We start from the raw sequence: 18,804 nt of genomic DNA, 5'->3' as shown, positions 1-18,804 counted from the left end.
AATCCAGCTGCTGGTTTATAAATCTCTGATTGGTCTTGGAGCAAAACACATCTCTGATCTCCTGGTCCATGATGAACCAACCAGAACCCTCAGGTCCTCAGGGTCACGCCTACTTTCTGTAGAGTTAGAACCAAACATGGTGAGGCAAAATTCAGCTTTTATGCTCCTCACTGGTGCAACAAACTCCCAGAAAGCATCAGGACTACATAAACTCTCAATTACTTTAAGTCAACGTTGAAAACCCTTTTAATTTACTGCTGCATTTCAGTAATATCCCACAATGCACTGCAACCTTTATTTCTTGCGTCTTGTTTTATTCTTTCTCAACTTATGTCTGTTGTTTTATGTAAAGCACTTTGCTCCTCATTGTGCACATTCACTGTTTTATTAAAGTAAAGTTGCACAAGCAAAAATCAAACACATACAAGAAACAATTGGTTCTAGAAACTTTCCCTTTATTGAACTTGTAACAGAGCTGATGCCTGGCCTCAGCATGGAGGATTGTGGGAAAAGTAGTGCAGTGTGTTCGGAAGTAAAAATACAATAACATAATAATAATATTATTATTATAATGAAAAACAAACACAAAAGAATAAATAATGAGTAAACGTTCCTTGGATCCTAAACATGAATCTGACAGAACTGATCAATAACAGCTCTGTGCAGTAACTGATCCAACAGAAGTAAACATGTAAACAGTTCCTGAGGCAGATGCTGCTCCACATCTGTAGACCTGGATTTGACCTAGATTCAGTTCCTGGTTCAGTTCCTGAGGCTTCTTTGGATCCAGCTGGTCGTCTCTGATGTGGACGGTGACTGACAGATCTGGCTGCAGCAGGTTAACTTCATGCTTCTGAATAAAATCCTCTGTTTGTGAGAGCTGAGTTCACCTCCTTTTGTCACGTTTTCATTGGTGAACATCACCGGTGTTGAATCAGCGGAGACTCAAACCACCTGGTCTGAGAGCAGGAACCTGCAGAAACACTGTAACTGGTCTGAGCGGCCCCTGAGGTGCCACGTCTCTGGCTCATGTCTGAACTATTGAATCAGTGAACAATTACCGTATTTTCTGGAATATAAGCCGCACCTGTATATAAGCCGCATCCGCTCTATTTAAAAAAAAAAAGATATGCAAGCCGCAGATATTTATGTTGTTAGATTAGATACTTACTACATGTAGATAATGATTTTGAACTGTAAATGATGTACATGTTTGTACCTAAATAGATCCTTTCCTAACAGTGTCTTTTATGTCTTTTATTATACTTTGCTGATTAAAATGGGACAGAACCAAGAGAAAACCGGTATTTATTTATCTATTTATCTGTTTGAAATCTGCTTCTACCTACTTCTATCTGCTAAAGAAGAAGTAGCATATTCTTCTTTGCATTTATTTTGTCTTAGTTTTGATTCTAATTCTGGTTAGAGCGCCCGAGCGGTGGAAGAAAAATCCACAGAATAGCTGCACCTTTGTATAAGCCGCACGGTTGAAAACCTATGAAAAAAGTAGCGGCTTATAGTCCAGAAAATACGGTATATTGATTCCAGTGAGTGTTGTATCTTGAATTTACGTCCTGTTGACATTCACGTGTCCCACTTTGGTTTGATTTTCCCTTCAAACTTTGTTCCGTCTGCTTTTATCTGCCTTTGTTTGGTTAAAGGTCCAGTTCCTGTCATCTGACTGGATGGAGGACCACCGGTTTGGTCTCAGAGTCACAGCAACTGGTCTCCAGGCTTAACATGAGGAATGGGGAGCCGCTCAACATGTGACAGAATAGGTTTCCATGACAACAGCAGGCTGGCTCTGAGGCAATTCAGGTTTAAATATTTTGGTCGAAGCTTTATTTCTCATCTGGGAGCAGCTACTAATGGCTGAGGGACAACCTAAGCTCCTCCTCCCTCAGGCTGCGGTCCAGTCGCTGCGTCTCAGACTCCAGGACGGACGGGACTGGGCGGCGGGTGACGGCGGCCAACGAATCGTTGAGGTCGTGTCTCAGGGAGAGCAGCCACTGAGAGTTTCTGGACGACTTCTGGATAAACTCCGCCTTCTGCTGCTGCTCCACGGCCAATGAGTGACGGAGCTGACTCACCTGGAGGGAGGAGACACGGTGACATCGTCAGGGACCTGATCAACAGCTCAAAACATCTGAAGCTCTTCTTCTGTACCGCTCTCACCTGATCCTCCAGCTCACTCACTCTTCTCCGCAGCTGTTCTTCGTCTGTGGTGACCGGTGACTCCTGAACACACACACAATAATGTTTCCATCGAATGATCACTGTTATTTTTGAAGAACATAAACCTCCAACGCACAACAGGTGTCACAGACGCACCTGTACGTGTCTCCCCTGAGATCCCCGACTGTCGGCAGGTTTTTCTCTGAGACTTGAACGTTCCTCCTCCACCTGAGACGCACAAGTTCATCAAAAATAACATTCTACAAACACAGAACATGACATCAAAACATGTGTGCGTGTGTGTGTGTGTGTGTGTGGCCCAAGTAGCGATATGTTCAGTTCCTTGAATGACTCCTAGAGGTGAGTGAGTCTCCATAGATCTCCATACTGCTTCAGAGAGCAGGTTTTGGTCTCTATGGATCTATTTCATATCCATAAACAACTATAGTTGGGATTCACCAGCGTGTCACACGTATCATGAGCTTCTCAGAGACTCCTAAACAGTTGAATGATATTCATATATTCAAACGGCTTCTAAAAGCAGACGATGAGACCTTCCCCGGGGTGTACGGTTTGATACATTAGATCAGGGGTGTCGGACTCCAATCCTCGAGGGCTGCAGTCCTGCATGTTTTAGATGTTTCCCTGGATCAACACACCTGATTCAAATTAACGGTCGTCACCAGCTTGTCATCAAAGTCTGTACATCTCTGTTGATGACACAGGTACTTGTATCACGGTGTGCTGAAGCAGGGAAACATCTAAAACATGCAGGACAGGGGGGGCTCGAGGACTGGAGTCCGACACATGTGCAAAGTTAGATATTACAGTAAACTCACACTGAACACGTAGCTTTGAGCTTTGTGTAGTGAGGAGAAGTGAAGGAGAACACACACAAACTCCCACCAGAGGACATGAGAGATCATCAGAATTTATAAAGCATCAACTACCTCAAAAACTGCCAAAAATATGTTTTTTAAAACATATTAATTGTTCAGCTGTTACGTTGATTGCTGTCATGAAACGAACCACAAGAATAGCATTATTCCTTTAAAAGTTTGTGTCAGATCAGGTGTTCTAAGGCACGTACCCGTCTCAGATTACAGGTCTACGGTATGTACCCGTCTCAGATTACAGGTTTAAGGCACGTACCCGTCTCAGTGTGTCTCTCAGAGCGTCTCTGTCTCTCTTCAGCTTGTCTTTCTGGTTTTCCAGATGGGTGTTCTTCTTGGTCAGTCGTTTCTGGTCCACCTCCAGTTCAGCCACCAGACGCTGTAGGACCAGCAGCCTGTCTCCCACAGCCTGTGGAGACACACACACTTATCAATCTTTCTTTTTTTAAGTCTTTGGTCAGGCAGGTGCCCCAGACGTACAGTGGGGCAAACAAGTATTTAGTCAGCCACCAAGTGTGCAAGTTCTCCCACTTAAAAAGATGAGATATACAGTACCTGTAATTTCCATCATAGGTACACTTCAACTATGAGAGACAGAATGGGGGGAAATAATCCAGGAAATCACATTGTAGGATTTTTACTGAATTAATTGGTAAATTCCTCTGTAAAATAAGTATTTGGTCACCTATAAATAAGCTAGATTTCTGGCTTTCACAGACCTGTAACTTCTTCTTTAAGAGGCTCCTCTGTCCTCCACTCGTTACCTGTATTAATGGCACCTGTTTTAACTGGTTATCAGTATAAAAGACACCTGTCCACAACCTCAAACAGTCACACTCCAAACTCCACTATGGCCAAGACCAAAGAGCTGTCAAAGGATGTGAGAAACTAAATTGTAGAGCTGCACCAGGCTGGGAAGACTGAATCTGCAATAGGTAAGCAGCTTGGTGTGAAGAAATCAACTATGGGGGCAATTATTAGATAACGGAAGACATACAAGACACTGATAATCTCCCTCCATCTGGGGCTCCATGAAAGATCTCACCCCGTGGGGTAAAAATGATCACAAGAACGGTGAGTTAAAATCCCGGATCCACACATGGGACCAAGTGAATGACCTGCAGAGAGCTGGGACCAGAGTAACAAAGGAACCAAAGGTACATGTGTCCCTCCTTCAGCCAGTGTCCAGGCCAGTGTGAAGTTTGCTAGAGAGCATTTGGATGATGCAGAAGAGGATTGGGAGAATGTTATACGGTCAAATGAAACCAAAATATATCACTTTTTGGTAGAAACACAACTTGTGGTGTTTGGAGGAGAAAGAAAGCTGAGTTACATCCAAAGAACACCAAACCTACTGTGAAGCATGGGGGTGGAAAGATCATGCTTTGGGGATGGTTTTCTGCCAAGGGACCAGGACGGCTGATCCGTGTAGGGAAAGAATGAATGGGGCCATGTATCGTGAGATTTTGAGTGAAAACCTCCTTCCATCAGCAAGGGCATTGAAGATGAAACATGTCTGGGTCTTTCAGCAATGACAATAATCCCAAACACATCGCCCAGGCAACGAAGGAGTGGCTTTTTAAGAAACATTTCAAGGTCCTGGAGTGGCCTAGCCAGTCTCCAGATCTCAACCCCATAGAAAATCTTTGGAGGGAGTTGAAAGTCTGTGTTGCCCAACGACAGCCCCAAATCATCACTGCTCTAGAGGAGATCTGCATGGAGGAATGGACCAAAATACCAGCAACAGTGAGGGAAAACGAGCGGAGGGGGCAAAGGCTGTGGCGGCTAGAGAGCCAGAGGACAGCGACTAATCAAAATCTGCATTGACACACGCACCTCCATTGCAAAGTGGATTGCATGCAAAAAGAGACTTGGACATAAAAATAACTGTACAGTGGACACAGTAGTAAATCACAGGAACGGTGATCAGGATGAGTGGACTGGACACGTGTACAAACATACATGCTATCTGGACTGTGAAGAATGAAATTAGACAAATTGCTATGTGGTAAACTATGTATCTTACTGAATTCTGTTGTTGATGTGATCATGAATCTTACATAGAACGGGGCGGGACTTTGATAAGCGTCAGCTTCTCCCGTACCCTTTTCGTCATGTGCTGAGTATGCAATGTATAATGTTCTGGAGATGAAATGTGTCTATATAAACATGCCGAAATAAACGAAATAATAATAATAATAAAAAAACCTTGTGAAGACTTACAGAAAACGTTTGAACTCTGTCATCGACAACAAAAGGTATATAACAAAGTATTGAGATGAACCTTTGTTATTGACCAAATACAGTACTTATTTTCCACTATAATTTGCAAATACATTCTTTAAAAATCAGACAACGTGATTTTCTGGATTATTTTTTTTTTCATTTTGTCTCATAGTTGAGATATACCTGTGATGAAAATTACAGGCCTCTCTTATCTTTTTAAGTGGGAGAACTTGCACAACTGGTGTCCGACTAAATGCCTTTTTTGCCCCATTGCATGTGTGTAAAAATCAAACCACAATCAACATCCTGCTGTTATGTTTTTGACTTCTGACTGAAAGAAGATTTCAAACCGATTAAGAATTTGACACACTGACCTGGTCTGGATTAGACCCTGTCCCTGGGCTCAGTTCCTGTTGAGCTCGCTCTCTTCGGCCAATCATAACTGCCTCCGTTTGCTCCAGAGCCAATCGGATTCGATCCCTGTCTCTCTCCAGTTCCTCAGTCCTCTGAGTCAGACTGTATACCTGCAGAGCAGCATCACAAGCAACAACTATCATGAAATACAACCATCGTGACCAACAACCATCATAACCATCAACCATCATAAACAGCAATGATCACAATCAACAACCCTAACTACATTCAACAACCATCATAACAATCATCACAATCAACCACCATCGTAAACAACATTCATCATAATCAACAACCATCACATTCAATAAGGATCAAAAATGTCTTAGCAGATAAAGACAAAATAAAAAAAGATCATCCAGCAGATCTGTGTTGTGACTAGGGATGGGCGGTATGGACTAAAAAATGTATCACGATCATTTCTGGCATTTATCCCGATAACGATAAAAATGACGATAAAAAAACCTAGACTAACAAAACTACACCAATTAAATTGAATTAATAAAAAACAATTAAATTAGTACACCTGTACTGCAAAACTTCTTTCTTTCTTGCTCATTTCTTTCTTTCTTTCTTTCTTTCTTTCTTTCTTTCTTTCTGGCTCATTTCTTTCTTTCTTTCTGGCTCATTTCTTTCTTTCTTTCTTTCTTTCTTTCTTTCTTTCTTTCAGGCTCATTTCTTTCTTTCTTTCTTTCTTTCTTTCTTTCTTTCTTTCTTTCTTTCTTTCTTTCAGGCTCATTTCTTTCTTTCTTTCTTTCTTTCTTTCTTTCTTTCTTTCTTTCAGGCTCATTTCTTTCTTTCTTTCTTTCTTTCTTTCTTTCTTTCTTTCTTTCTTTCTTTCTTTCTTTCTTTCTTTCTTTCTTTCTTTCTTTCTTTCTTTCTTTCTTTCTTTCTTTCTTTCTTTCAGGCTCATTTCTTTCTTTCTTTCTTTCAGGCTCATTTCTTTCTTTCTTTCTTTCAGGCTCATTTCTTTCTTTCTTTCTTTCTTTCTTTCTTTCTTTCTTTCTTTCTTTCTTTCTTTCAGGCTCATTTCTTTCTTTCTTTCTTTCTTTCTTTCTTTCAGGCTCATTTCTTTCTTTCTTTCTTTCTTTCTTTCTTTCAGGCTCATTTCTTTCTTTCTTTCTTTCTTTCTTTCTTTCTTTCAGGCTCATTTCTTTCTTTCTTTCTTTCTTTCTTTCTTTCTTTCTTTCTTTCAGGCTCATTTCTTTCTTTCTTTCTTTCTTTCTTTCTTTCTTTCTTTCAGGCTCATTTCTTTCTTTCTTTCTTTCAGGCTCATTTCTTTCTTTCTTTCTTTCTTTCTTTCTTTCAGGCTCATTTCTTTCTTTCTTTCTTTCTTTCAGGCTCATTTCTTTCTTTCTTTCTTTCTTTCAGGCTCATTTCTTTCTTTCTTTCTTTCTTTCAGGCTCATTTCTTTCTTTCTTTCTTTCTTTCAGGCTCATTTCTTTCTTTCTTTCTTTCTTTCAGGCTCATTTCTTTCTTTCTTTCTTTCTTTCAGGCTCATTTCTTTCTTTCAGGCTCATTTCTTTCTTTCAGGCTCATTTCTTCCTTCCTTCCTTCCTTCCTTCCTTCCTTCCTTCCTTCCTTCCTTCCTTCCTTCCTTCCTTCCTTCCTTCCTTCCTTCCTTCCTTCCTTCCTTCCTTCCTTCCTTCCTTCCTTCCTTCCTTCCTTCCTTCCTTCCTTCCTTCCTTCCTTCCTTCCTTCCTTCCTTCCTTCCTTCCTTCCATAAATCCGGCTTAACACAAAAACGTCATCAACGGGAATTTATCGTTTTTATCGCGAGATGACAAATTCTTACCGTGGGGAATTTTTTTGACGGTATATCATGAACGGTAAAATATCGCCCATCCCTAGTTGTGACTTTACATTTAAACACAAGAAGAAAAGTTTTACAGTGGGAGGAGGTCCGATGAAGAGAAGTGAAATATTCAGTTACCTCAGCCTCCCTCTGTTGAAGCATCTTCCTGAGCTCCTCCTGCTCCTGCACCAGAGAGGAAACCTGCTCCTTGTTCTCACCTTTTTCCTCCTGCTGCTGCACAGGAAACATAATTTCAATATTCCTTAAAAACCAGTTGGTTCAGGAGTGTTTTCACTTTAGGACTCACCTCTCCTCTTCCTCTCTGGTCTTTTCTCATTCGCCCATCCGTCTCCTCCTCAGTCACTGAGGGGATCTGTGTTTTTTGATCCTCCAACAAGGATCTGACCCTGCTCAGCTCGGTTCTGCTCTCCTCCACCTCCATCTTTGCCTTCTCCCGCTCCTTCTCCAGCTCTTCCTGTTTCATTTTGAGCATATGGATTTCTGAGGTGAGAGCATTCTGTTTCACCTCCTCGTCCTTCTCCACTTCTTCCACCCTGCTCCTCCACATCTCCTCAGCCTCCCTCCTCCTCTCCTCTCCCTTCTCCAGCTGATCCATCATCTCCTTCCTTCTCCTCTCCAGAGCCTTGATTCTAGCTCTCAGCTCCTCCGCTTCACTCAATGAGGAGATCTGTGTTTTTTGATCCTCCAACAAGGATCTGACGCTGCTCAGCTCGGTTCTGCTCTCCTTCAGCTCCTTCTTTGCCTCCTCCACCTCCATCTTTGCCTCCTTCTTCTCCTTCTCCAGCTCTTCCTGTCTCCTTTTGAGAGTCTGGATTTCTGAGGTGAGAGCATTCTGTTTCACCTCCTCGTCCTTCTCCACTTCTTCCACCCTGCTCCTCCACATCTCCTCAGACTCCTTCCTCCTCTCCTCTCCCTTCTCCAGCTGATCCATCATCTCCTTCCTTCTCCTCTCCAGAGCCTTGATTCTAGCTCTCAGCTCCTCCGCTTCAGTCACAGAGGAGATCTGTGCTTTTTGCTCCTCCAACGAGAACCTGAGTCTGCTCAGCTCGGTTCTGCTCTCCTCCACCTCCCTCTCCCTCTCCTCCCTCACCTTCTCCAGCTCACTCTGTCTCCTTTTGAGCATCTGGATTTCTGTAGTAAGAGCATTCTGTTTCATCTCCTCCTCCTTCTCCACTTCTTCCACTCGACTCCTCCACCACTCCTCAGCCTCTTTTCTCTTCTCCTCTGTGTTCTCCAGCTGCTCCATCATCTCCCTCCTCCTCCTCTCCAGAGCCTTGACTCTGGCTCTCAGCTCCTCCAGCTCTCCTCCCTTCTCCTCCAGCTCCTCTCTGAAAGCGTGCAGGTTCTCCTCTCGGATCTTGTCCACCTCCTCCTTCTTCTGCACCAACATGCTCTTCAGTCGTTCTCCCTCTGCGTGACTTTCCTAGTAAATACAGAACTGAGTTTAATTCAGATTCAACTAAAAACAATCTGCTCAAAGCTGTGTTAATTTTGGTCATCTTTCTATAATACTCTCTCAAAAGCCCTTAATAAACCGGTGGTTTCTAGCCCTTTAATTTCTATTTTTGGTGTACCTGAAGATTTTAATAGTTTTACTAAGAAGGAGATTAATATAATTGCTTTTTCCTATCCTGTAGCTCGTAGACGTATTCTACTTCAATGGAAGGACCAAAAACCTCCATTTCCCAATTCTTGGTTGAAAGACCTGATGTCCTTTTTATATTTAGAGAACATTAAATACGGTATTAGGGGTTGCTCTGATAAGTTTTCTTATATTTGGGAACCTATTTTTTTTTTTTTGTTATATCTTTGGCATCCTTGGAAGATTAATTTAATTTGTTTTAATTTAATTATAGGGAAGTATGATATTGCTAACCATGTCTATTTTTTTAGGGTTCCTCTTATGTCTGTTTATTTTAATTTTTATTTATTTATCTTATTTCATTTTATTTATTTATTTTTTTTATTTATTCATATTTTTTTGTTGTTGTTTTGTGTGTCCTGTATTTTATTTTATTACTTTATTTTTCCTATTATTATTGTCTTCAGTCAGAGTTTGATTGGTAATTGGTACTTACTTTGGGACCTGTTTATAATTACGTATTTTGCAGTGTGTGTGTGTTTTGGGGTGTTTGTTATGTTAAGTTTTGTGTCCTTATTTATTTTACTTGTTTTTTTTTTGTTTTTTTTGTGTGTGTGGTAAAATATAAAACGGGGTATACTGTCGAATCCTTTAAAAAAATGTTTATTGTGTAATATGCATTACATGGACGACCCAATAAAGAAACATGTTAAAAAAAAACTATCTGCTCATTAATCCCCTGAGCTTGATGGACCTGGTACCGGGAAATGTTAAAAATGTTAACGGATATATACTTTTTTTATTCTGACGATCATATAAATTATTTTAATTAAAAGAAGGAGGATGATGATCAAAGATTATGAGTCAGAAAACTGAGACGTGCTCTGCTGAACTAGCAAGACCCTGTAAAGTTACGTTTACTCGCTCTATTTCCCCTCATTTATATGAATAATTAACCATCAGACTGACGTCACACTGCACCACCGATAATAATAACAATTATCGCAGAAATAATCAGTCATCATATGCATGTTTGATGACATCAGTGTTTTAACAAACATTAGGCATTTTAGTATAATCAAAAGTTGAACTGATATATATTTACACAATTCATTCAGTGGATGAACTACTGCATAGTTTATAGTTACTACGGTGACATCGTTGGTGTTTCAGTATCCACCGCTTGTTTTTCAAACTTCAAAATGTTCAAGTGGACACAGTCTAGGAAACTAATGAACGGGGAGAAGAAACCTCTTCTGACATCATCAGTGACTACGTTTACATGCAGTCAAAATTCGGGTTATTGCTAATATTCCGGTTACTGAAACATTCGGAATATTCCGTTTACATCTGTGAGCAAACAGGGTTATCCCTGTTTACATGGTAATTCAGGATATCTGGATCAAACCAGCGATGTGCGGAGAACGTCATGACGCAATTCCCGTCATTTCCGCTTCTTCTTCCTGTATCCAAATTCCAAACAAATGTTGCTTTGCGCAACTTTTCGCTCACCTTCTTGTAAATCTCACTATCCCCGTACTTTCTACCGTCTACAAATGCAGAAATGTTCATATCCTTCATTACATTTATAAAATGATTAGTCTCCTCCTCACTCAAAAAGTGTGGTGTGGTCTTGCGTTTCTCCGTGTTTATAAGAACTTCCTGGACTCAAAAGACGTGGATTCCTTGCGAACAGAGCATGCGCAGAAAAGATATTCATGTTCCGTTTGATCGGGATATTCCGTTTGGCGTTTACATGACCGAATATTCGGGTTTTAAAAGGAGTAACCATGGGGTCATATTCAGGTTTTTAAAAACTGGAATATGAGCAAATTCAGGTTATTCAAAGGGGTTATTGGTGTTTACATGGCCGTGCAAATTCGGGTTATTGCTAATATTCGGGTTTTAAAAGGGTTATTGAGTGCATGTAAACGCAGTCAGTGACAGCAGATGTCTGACAGCGTCTGCTAAAGAAACAGTGCAGGTTGTGTGACATGCTGGCGTCCAGCAGGAGGCGCTGTACCTGCAGGAGGCCCTTCAGCTTGGTCATCTCCTCCAGCGCCACCCTCAGACCCTCCTTCATCTGCTGCTGCTGCTCCTCCTTCTCCTTCACCTCGTGTCTTGCTCTCTCTCTGCTGCTTCTCAGATCAGACACCTGAAAGACAAACCTTCATCTCATGTCATGATTCCTAATCATCAACTGTGCAGCCTCAGCTCTTTCCACAAGGAACGAAGAGGATGAGGTGAGACACGAGGAAATTAGAGTCAAGAAAACACCCACAGTTAAATCTGTGGTGTCCCAAATAAGCATCTTATTGTGTAGCTGCAGCATCCCGCTGTTTTGGTTTACTACAGTCAGATGAACACAAGATGTTTGTAACAATTTCAGAGCGTAAACCTAATTTAGTCGTCATGGACACTGAAAGTACTTCCACAAAGGGAAACACTGGTTTCCTTTGGCTCCTGGAGCTTTTACTGGTTTCTGCTCACATGCCAGACTTTGAAGGAGAGAGGAGGCCCAAACCTCACCGGTAGACAGAGGTGGACAGAGTACTCGACCCCAGTACTTGAGTAAGAGTACAAATACTACTGGTCAAAATTTACTCCGTTACAAGTAAAAGTAGCTCGGTCAAAATATTACTCGAGTAAGAGTAGAAAAGTACTTGCTTTTAAAGGTACTTAAGTATCCAAAAGTAAATGCTTTTAAATTTACTTTAAGTAAAAGTAAGAGTAAGAGTAAATTTCTTATTTTCCACATCAGTAAATGACTATATTTTTTCTAAATTAATTTAAGGATCTTTTAACTCTTGTTTCTGAGAATTAACTCTTTGAAACCAGCTGCACTGATGTGCTGCTTTTAGAACCACAATGTTATATAAAACCTGCAGAAACACCAAAAACAAATCAAATGAATGGGATCATAAGAGGACAGCAGATGATGCAGAGTTTATTAACAATCATGAACTGAAACCAAATGAACCTGCACCATCCAACTAAGTCTGGATCCCCCTCAGAGACCACTGCTTTACAAAAAACTACATCTCTGCTTTCAATAACTCAATGTTGTAGCCATTGTTGCGGCTCTGTCTTGACAAACGCAGGCTACTTTGGCGGTATCGTTTTGAGGAGGCTTGACGTATTTCCGCTTTACGTACATCCCAGTGGAGAGCGTGCACTGTGATAGGTCTCCTCCTTTGACAAAAACAGCTTTTGTCCAATAGGATTTTAGGGAAGAAGAAAAAAGAGCAGACCTGAAAGTAACGAGTACTTTTCAGCCTTCCTATAAATTTACTCGAGTAAAAGTAAAAATATTTGTCTTGGAAATGTATTCAAGTAAGAGTAATAAGTACCAAAGAAATCTAATACTCAAGTAAAGTACAAATCCTCTGGATATGTACTTAAGTACAGTACTCAAGTAAATTTACTCCATTACTGTCCACCACTGCCGGTAGAGCTGTGAGTTAAAGCTCTGATGAATTCTGGGAACCGTTTGAGTCGGTGAAAAGTTCAGCTTCTATTACTGACGCGGTGCAAACACACTTAACGCCCTGCCATGTGAAAGGTTACTGAGGTTTGTGGGCTGCAGCCACATTGGGATTGTGGAGCTGTCCAGGTCGACCACATCAGACCTGAACTAGTCTGAAAGCCCCCAGCGATGCTCGCTGTTAGCTAGGATGTCGGTCCCGTACGTATTCGCTCCGTGTGAATCTAATCACGGTTACAACGCTTGGATCCTAACAGACGGATTTAAGTTAAGTTGTTTCTGCCAGCAGGGGCAGCACTTGTGGGTTTTGTTACCTGACTCTGCAGGGAGCTCAGGTTCTCCCCCATCACCTCCATGCTGCGCGTCACTCCCCCCAGCTCCTCCTGCACCTCCTCCGTCCTCCTGCGCTCCTTCTGCAGCTCCTCTTCAAGGACGGTCACATGTCCTCTCCTCTTCTTCAGCTCCTCCTGCGACTCTTTTCTCTCCCTCTGCTCTTTCTGTACTTCCCCTTTAAGAAGCGCCACCTCCATCCCGCTCCTCCTCGCCACCTCCTGCATTTCCTCTCTGAGAGTCGCTACCTCCCGCTCGGCCTCTGTTAACTTTTCTTTCGTCTCCTCCTTCTCCTTCAGTTCCCTCTCTGCCTCCTCTGTGATGTCTGACAACTCAGTTCTGGTCCTCCTCAGCTTCTCCTCCACCTCCTCCCTGCTCTTCGTCAGCCCCTCCTGGACCTCTTTAGTCTCTCCTCGTTCTTTATCAAGCTCCTCCCTCAATTCGGACACCTCCCTGTTGCTCCTCCTGAGCTCCTCCTGGACCTCCTCAGCCCTGTTGCTGCTCAGCAGCTCCTTCAAACTCCACTCCTCTTGCCTCCTCTTATGCTCCAGCTGAACCTCCACCTTGAAGGTTGCCATCCCTTCTTGTGTGTCCTCCTTCTCCCTCTGCTTTCGACTCACCTCCTCTCTGAGAGCCGTCACCTCCCTCTCAGACCTCCTCAGCTTCTCCTCCCCTGCTTGCATCTCCCTCTGTTCCTTGAGGAGCTCCTCTCTGAGCGCAGCCAGCTCTTTTGTGCTCCCCCTCAGCTCCTCTTGTGCCCTGCTCCTTTCTCTCTGCACCTCCTCTCTGAGAGCCGTCACCTCCCTCTCCTTCCTCCTCAGTTCTACTGAGAGTCCCGTCTTCTCCTCCTCCAGCTCCCTGACTCTCAACCTCCTACTCTCCTCCACCTTGAACAGCATCCCTCCCTCCTCTTTCACCTCCCTCACTTCATCCTCCAGCCTCCTTTTTTCCTCCTCTTGACCCCTAAGCGCCTCCCTCTGTTCCTCCAGTTCCTTCTCCTTCATTACAAGTTTGTCTTCCAGCCTCCTCTTTTCCTCCCTCGTCCTCCTCAGCTCATCCCTTTCTCCTCGGACCCCCTCCTGGGTCTCCTTCAGTTTGTTCTCCAGCTTCCTCTCGTCTTCCATCGTCCTCCTCAGTTCCTCTCTCTGGTCCTTCACCTCCTTCTCTACTTCTCCCAGTCTGTCTTGTAATCTCCTCCTCTCCCCCCTGTCTCTCTCCAGTTCCTCCTCCACATCCCTCACTTTCTCCTCCAGCCTGCTCTTCTCCTCCTCCACCTCATCCAGCTTCTTGTCCAGCCTTTTCCTCCTCTCCCTCTCGCTTCTCCCCAGTGCCTCCCTTTCCCTCCTCTCCTCCTCCCTCTCCTCCAGCATGCTCCTCAGCAGATGGACCTCTTCATCCTGCACCTTTAGGCCACATTTGAGTTTTGCCACCTCTTTCACGCTGTGATCTTCCTTCTCCTGCCAGTCCTTCACCTCCTCCTGAAGCCTGTCATGGGCCTCCTCCCACTCCTTGGCCTTCCGCCTCGCTTCCTCCCTCTCTAACCGCACCTCCTTCAACTCCTCGGTCTGGAAGGAAATCCTGTCGTCTTGTTCCCCTCTCTCTGTCGCCTCTCGCTCCAGGAGCCCTCGCGTTTCCCTCAGCAGCGACTCCAGCTGCTCCTCCCTCAACTCCTTCTGTTTCAGACGGGTCTGAATCTCCCGGCGCTCCCTCTCTCCCTCCTCCGCCCGCTCCGCGGCCAGCCTCAGATGCTCCTTCAGCTTCTCCACCTCCTCCTCCCGCTCTCTTACCGCATTCATCTGTCGCTCCAGGCTGCGCTCCCTCCGCTCCACCTCCTCCTTCATCTCCTCCCGTTCCTCCTGGGCTACGTTGAGCCTCACTCTCAGCAGCTCCCCCTCGCCCACCTTTTTGTTGAGTCTCCCCACCACCTCCTCCATCTCCTCTTTCAGCCTCTTCCTCTGTCTCATTTCAGCCTCTCTGTCCTCCTCTAATACATAGATTTCTCTTCTCAGTGTCTTAATCTCCTCCTCCCGTGTCCTCCATCTCTCCTCTTCCTCCACCGCTTCTCTCCTCAGCTGCTGCACCTCCATCTCTCTTTCCTCCTTTTCTTGTTCTAATTTCTCTATCCGGTCACAAAGTGCTTCAGTCTCTCCGTCCTTCTGCATCTCTTCCTCCTTCCTCTTCACCTCCTCCTCTTTCAGTCTCATCTCCATCCTCTTTGCCTCCTCCTCCAGTTTCTCCCTCTCCCCCTCCACTCCCTGTATTTTTTCCATCAGGAGGCTGATATGAGTCTCTTTCTGAGTCACCTCCTTCCTCAGTGCCTCCACCTCCCTTTGCCTCTCCTCCGTCTCCTCCGTCAGTCCTCCGACGCGTCTCCTCAGTGCCTCCAGCTCTCCGTCTTTCATCCCCAGCTCCTCACTCAGAGCCTCTCTTTCTCGCTGCCAGGCCTCCCTCTCCTCCCTCCTCTCTTCTTCCTGCTTTGACCTCCTCCTCTGCAGGTCCTCCACCTCCTTCATCAGCACCTCCCTCTCCTCCCTCCTCTCTTCTTCCTGCTTTGACCTCCTCCTCTGCAGGTCCTCCACCTCCTTCATCAGCACCTCCCTCTGCTCCTCGCTCCTCTTGCTCGTCTCCCTCTCATCTTCTCTCCTGGAGGTCTCTCGCTGTAGTTCTCCTCTCAGACACTCGATCTCTCCTGCAGACACAAACGTGTTCGTGTTACTCCGGCGGCTCTACGAGCAAAGCTCCTCACACTGGAGACGTGGAGGGTGAGAGGGTGAGAGGGTGAGAGGGTGAGAGGGTGAGGGTTCACTGATACAAATATTGTGCTTGATCTACTTAAAATAATTAAGGCAACTTTTTGCATGAGATTATTATGTAGATCAAGAAAGACTAGTCTTTGTATAAACTACTTAATTTTTTGTATATAAATAATACACTTTGCAAGTACAGTCAACTTAATTGTGTTAAGTTTACTTTATTTATCAAAATTAAGTTCACTTTAAAAATTAAAAAAAAAGAAAAAAAAAGAAAAAAGAATTTAAAATAAAAACAAAAAAGGAAAAAAAAGAAAAAAAGGAAAAAAACTAAAAAAATAAACAAAAAAAGGAAAAAAGAGAAAGAAAAAGGGAAAAAATGAATTTTGTACATACTAAAAATTTTGTAGTTTATACAAAGACTAGTCTTTCTTGATCTACATTAAAATGAAAAAGTTGCCTTAATTTTTAAAGGTAGATCAAGCAAGATATTTTTTACTGTGGTGTTCTACTTAAACAAATAAAGCATGTTTCATCTAAACGTTGGTCAATCTGCCCAATAGATTAAAATTGTTAAAGGAAAAGGTAACTACAACAAGATCTTTGCTTGTTGTTTGTGTGTAAATCAAAAGATTGCCTGGGATTCACATAAATACTGCTTGTTTAAGGAGCTTGAGGCTCCTTTTAAGAAATTAGACTCTCTAGCACCACCCTTCACCACGACGGCCGTCGGGGGTACTGCAGCCAACAGTGACGCCGGCACGGGAGAACGGGGAGAACGTGCATGCAGCGTCATGTGACGTCACATCCGCAGCCCAGCGCGGGAAATTTGGGCCCGAATTGCATCAAATTTTGCAGCACACAGCCTGTTCAAGGCAAAGGAGAGATACACTAGAGCAGTGTTTCTCAATCCTGGTCCTCGAGTACCACTGTCCTGCATGTTTTAGATGTTTCCCTGCACCAACACACCTGATTCTAATTAAAGGTCCTAATTAGCTTGTCACCAAGGTCTGCACAGTTCTGTTGATGACACAGGTACTTGTATCACGTGTGCTGAAGCAGGGTAGCATCTAAAACATGCAGGACAGTGGTACTCGAGGACCAGGATTGAGAAACACTGCACTAGAGGGCTCATTCTTTTTGGTTTGGAACGCTTCATCTGACATTATAACTAGAAAACTTAAAATGTATACGAATTTTTTTCATAAATCCTGCCTCAATCCAGCCTCAAGCTCGGAAAAAATGCACAATGTCTTGTTTTTTGAACAAATGCAGTTTAAGTTCAAAACTAGATGTATTCATGTAAAGCAACAAACTTCCTTTTTAATTGTTAATATCACAGATTTAAAAATATGTTATATTTACATGCGCTTAGATTTATTTTTTTCAGTGTTACCATGTAATGTTTCTTTGGCCTGTTGCAGCGTGTGGATGTGTGTGGTCAGCTGGCATCGCTCCACCTCCGACTCTGACAGCTGCTTCTGCTGCTGACTGAGCTGCTGGTGGAGAGACACTGACAGAGACCTGCAGGGAGAGAGAGAGAGAGACAGTCAGGTAGAAACACACCTGGGTTATATGGGTTATTTCATAAAAAGGGCTCCTTCAAACAGATTCGGTGTGGGTCCACGGAGCTAGAACTCCCCACGTTTGGTACCTGAGCTCCTGCAGCTCGTCCTCCAGCTGCTCCCGACACCTCTGCAGGCTCTCCTGCTCCCCCTGCAGCCTCCTGTTCTCCCTCTCCTGGTCCTCCTGCTGTCTGTCCCTCCTCTTCACGGCCTCCTCTAGCTGACATGCTCTCTCTTGCGCCTCCTTCAGCTCCTGATGCACTGAGGCATGCTGGGAGGACAGCTGAGTAGCAAGCAAACTCTTCAGACATGATGCATCGTGACGCTTCACATGAAATGGTCACATGACGGCCACCTCCTCTTTACCTCCTCCAGCTGATGCCCATCAGTGTGTCTCTCCTCCTGCAAGGAGAGCAGTTGTCTCTCCCTCTCCTCCAAGGTTCTCTCCATCTCAGACTGTTGGGCCTCTCAGCTGACGGATGACATCAGCCTCCGTCTCCCTCTGTGCTCTGAGCAACAGCAGAGAAGATCTTCAGTCACGCACTGAGTCTGGATTAAGAGGTTTACTTGGGTCGCAGGCGTGTGAACTCACCTGAGGAGGTTGCAGTCGGTGTTCAGGGTTCTGACGTCTCTCTGCAGGGAGCTGACCTCTGACCTCAGAGTCTGCAGGTGTGATTGGCTGTCTGCCAGCTCACCTTCCAGCTGGAAACAAACAGGAGCAGGCCGATGTGATGGAGACACGGTGAGAAGCTCAGGTGTCTTCCCAGATGTCTTACCTGCAGAAGCTGCTGGTTCAACCCTCTCTTGTCTGAAACCAGAGCAGAGTTCAGGGCAGACATCTTCTCCAGAGCATCGCGTCCCTCCTCCACCTCCCGCCTCAACACACCCTCCGAGGACGCCAGCAGCAACTCCTTCTCCCTGGACTGGATGGAGACAGGTGGAGCTGTCAGGAGAGCAGGGTTTGGTTGCAGGTGAAAGACTTCTGCTCAGAAACATCTCAACCTTCTGGAGGGCGTCTCTGACATCGGCAGCTTCTTCTTCTGCCTTTTGCCTGTCCAGCTGTTCCCTTTCCAGCGCCCCCTGCAGGAGCACGGTAGCGAAGAAAAACATGAAACAACCAAACAGTAAAGCGGCTTTCACATAGAACGCGGTTTGCGCCACGGAAACCGCCGGGGTGGGCGCAGACTCGGCCGCGAGTGGGCGCAGACTCGGCGCAGAGCAGCGCGCGCATCGCGTACATATTTGTTGCAAGTTGCTTGGCGACCGAAAAAAGTTTTTCCGGTCTGGTGCCGTTTTCCCATTCGTTTGGATGTACAGTAGCTACAGCTCGGTTTGCAAAATGTATTTGTCCCTGCTTCAAAGAAAAGCCCTGGCTTTAGTTCTTCTGAGGAGGAGGAGACGAGCAGCAGCAGCAGCAAGGAGGGTCCATGAAATCCTCACGAGAAGACAGGATTTGGGGGAATACAGGCTTGTTCGGGAGCTACAGCTCCATGATGACCAGGTCTTCAGGCTGAACAGGGAGCAGTTTGACAGCCTGTTGGGGACAGTTGGATAGGGCTGCAACGATTC

General features: G+C 44.5%; 1 protein-coding gene across 1 annotated transcript in view; it reads right to left on the bottom strand.

Annotated features, from left to right (window-relative positions):
• Positions 1-445: 445 nt before the first annotated feature.
• The window catches only part of LOC133446173 (trichohyalin-like), a 35,233-nt gene continuing 16,874 nt past the window's right edge, over positions 446-18,804 (bottom strand). The window contains 17 exon segments of the mRNA XM_061724088.1: positions 446-2,090; positions 2,176-2,238; positions 2,332-2,403; positions 3,328-3,477; positions 5,669-5,818; positions 7,642-7,737; positions 7,811-8,947; positions 11,130-11,261; positions 12,905-15,439; positions 15,515-15,609; positions 17,067-17,194; positions 17,325-17,518; positions 17,602-17,700; positions 17,702-17,744; positions 17,828-17,937; positions 18,012-18,158; positions 18,238-18,315. Of these exon segments, the coding sequence (XP_061580072.1) occupies positions 1,866-2,090; positions 2,176-2,238; positions 2,332-2,403; positions 3,328-3,477; positions 5,669-5,818; positions 7,642-7,737; positions 7,811-8,947; positions 11,130-11,261; positions 12,905-15,439; positions 15,515-15,609; positions 17,067-17,194; positions 17,325-17,518; positions 17,602-17,700; positions 17,702-17,744; positions 17,828-17,937; positions 18,012-18,158; positions 18,238-18,315 (5,454 nt within the window). The 3' untranslated portion in view covers positions 446-1,865.

Source organism: Cololabis saira, chromosome 6 (assembly GCF_033807715.1).
Source record: "Cololabis saira isolate AMF1-May2022 chromosome 6, fColSai1.1, whole genome shotgun sequence".
Lineage (NCBI taxonomy): Eukaryota > Metazoa > Chordata > Actinopteri > Beloniformes > Belonidae > Cololabis > Cololabis saira.
This window is presented reverse-complemented; position numbering and strand designations above follow the sequence as displayed.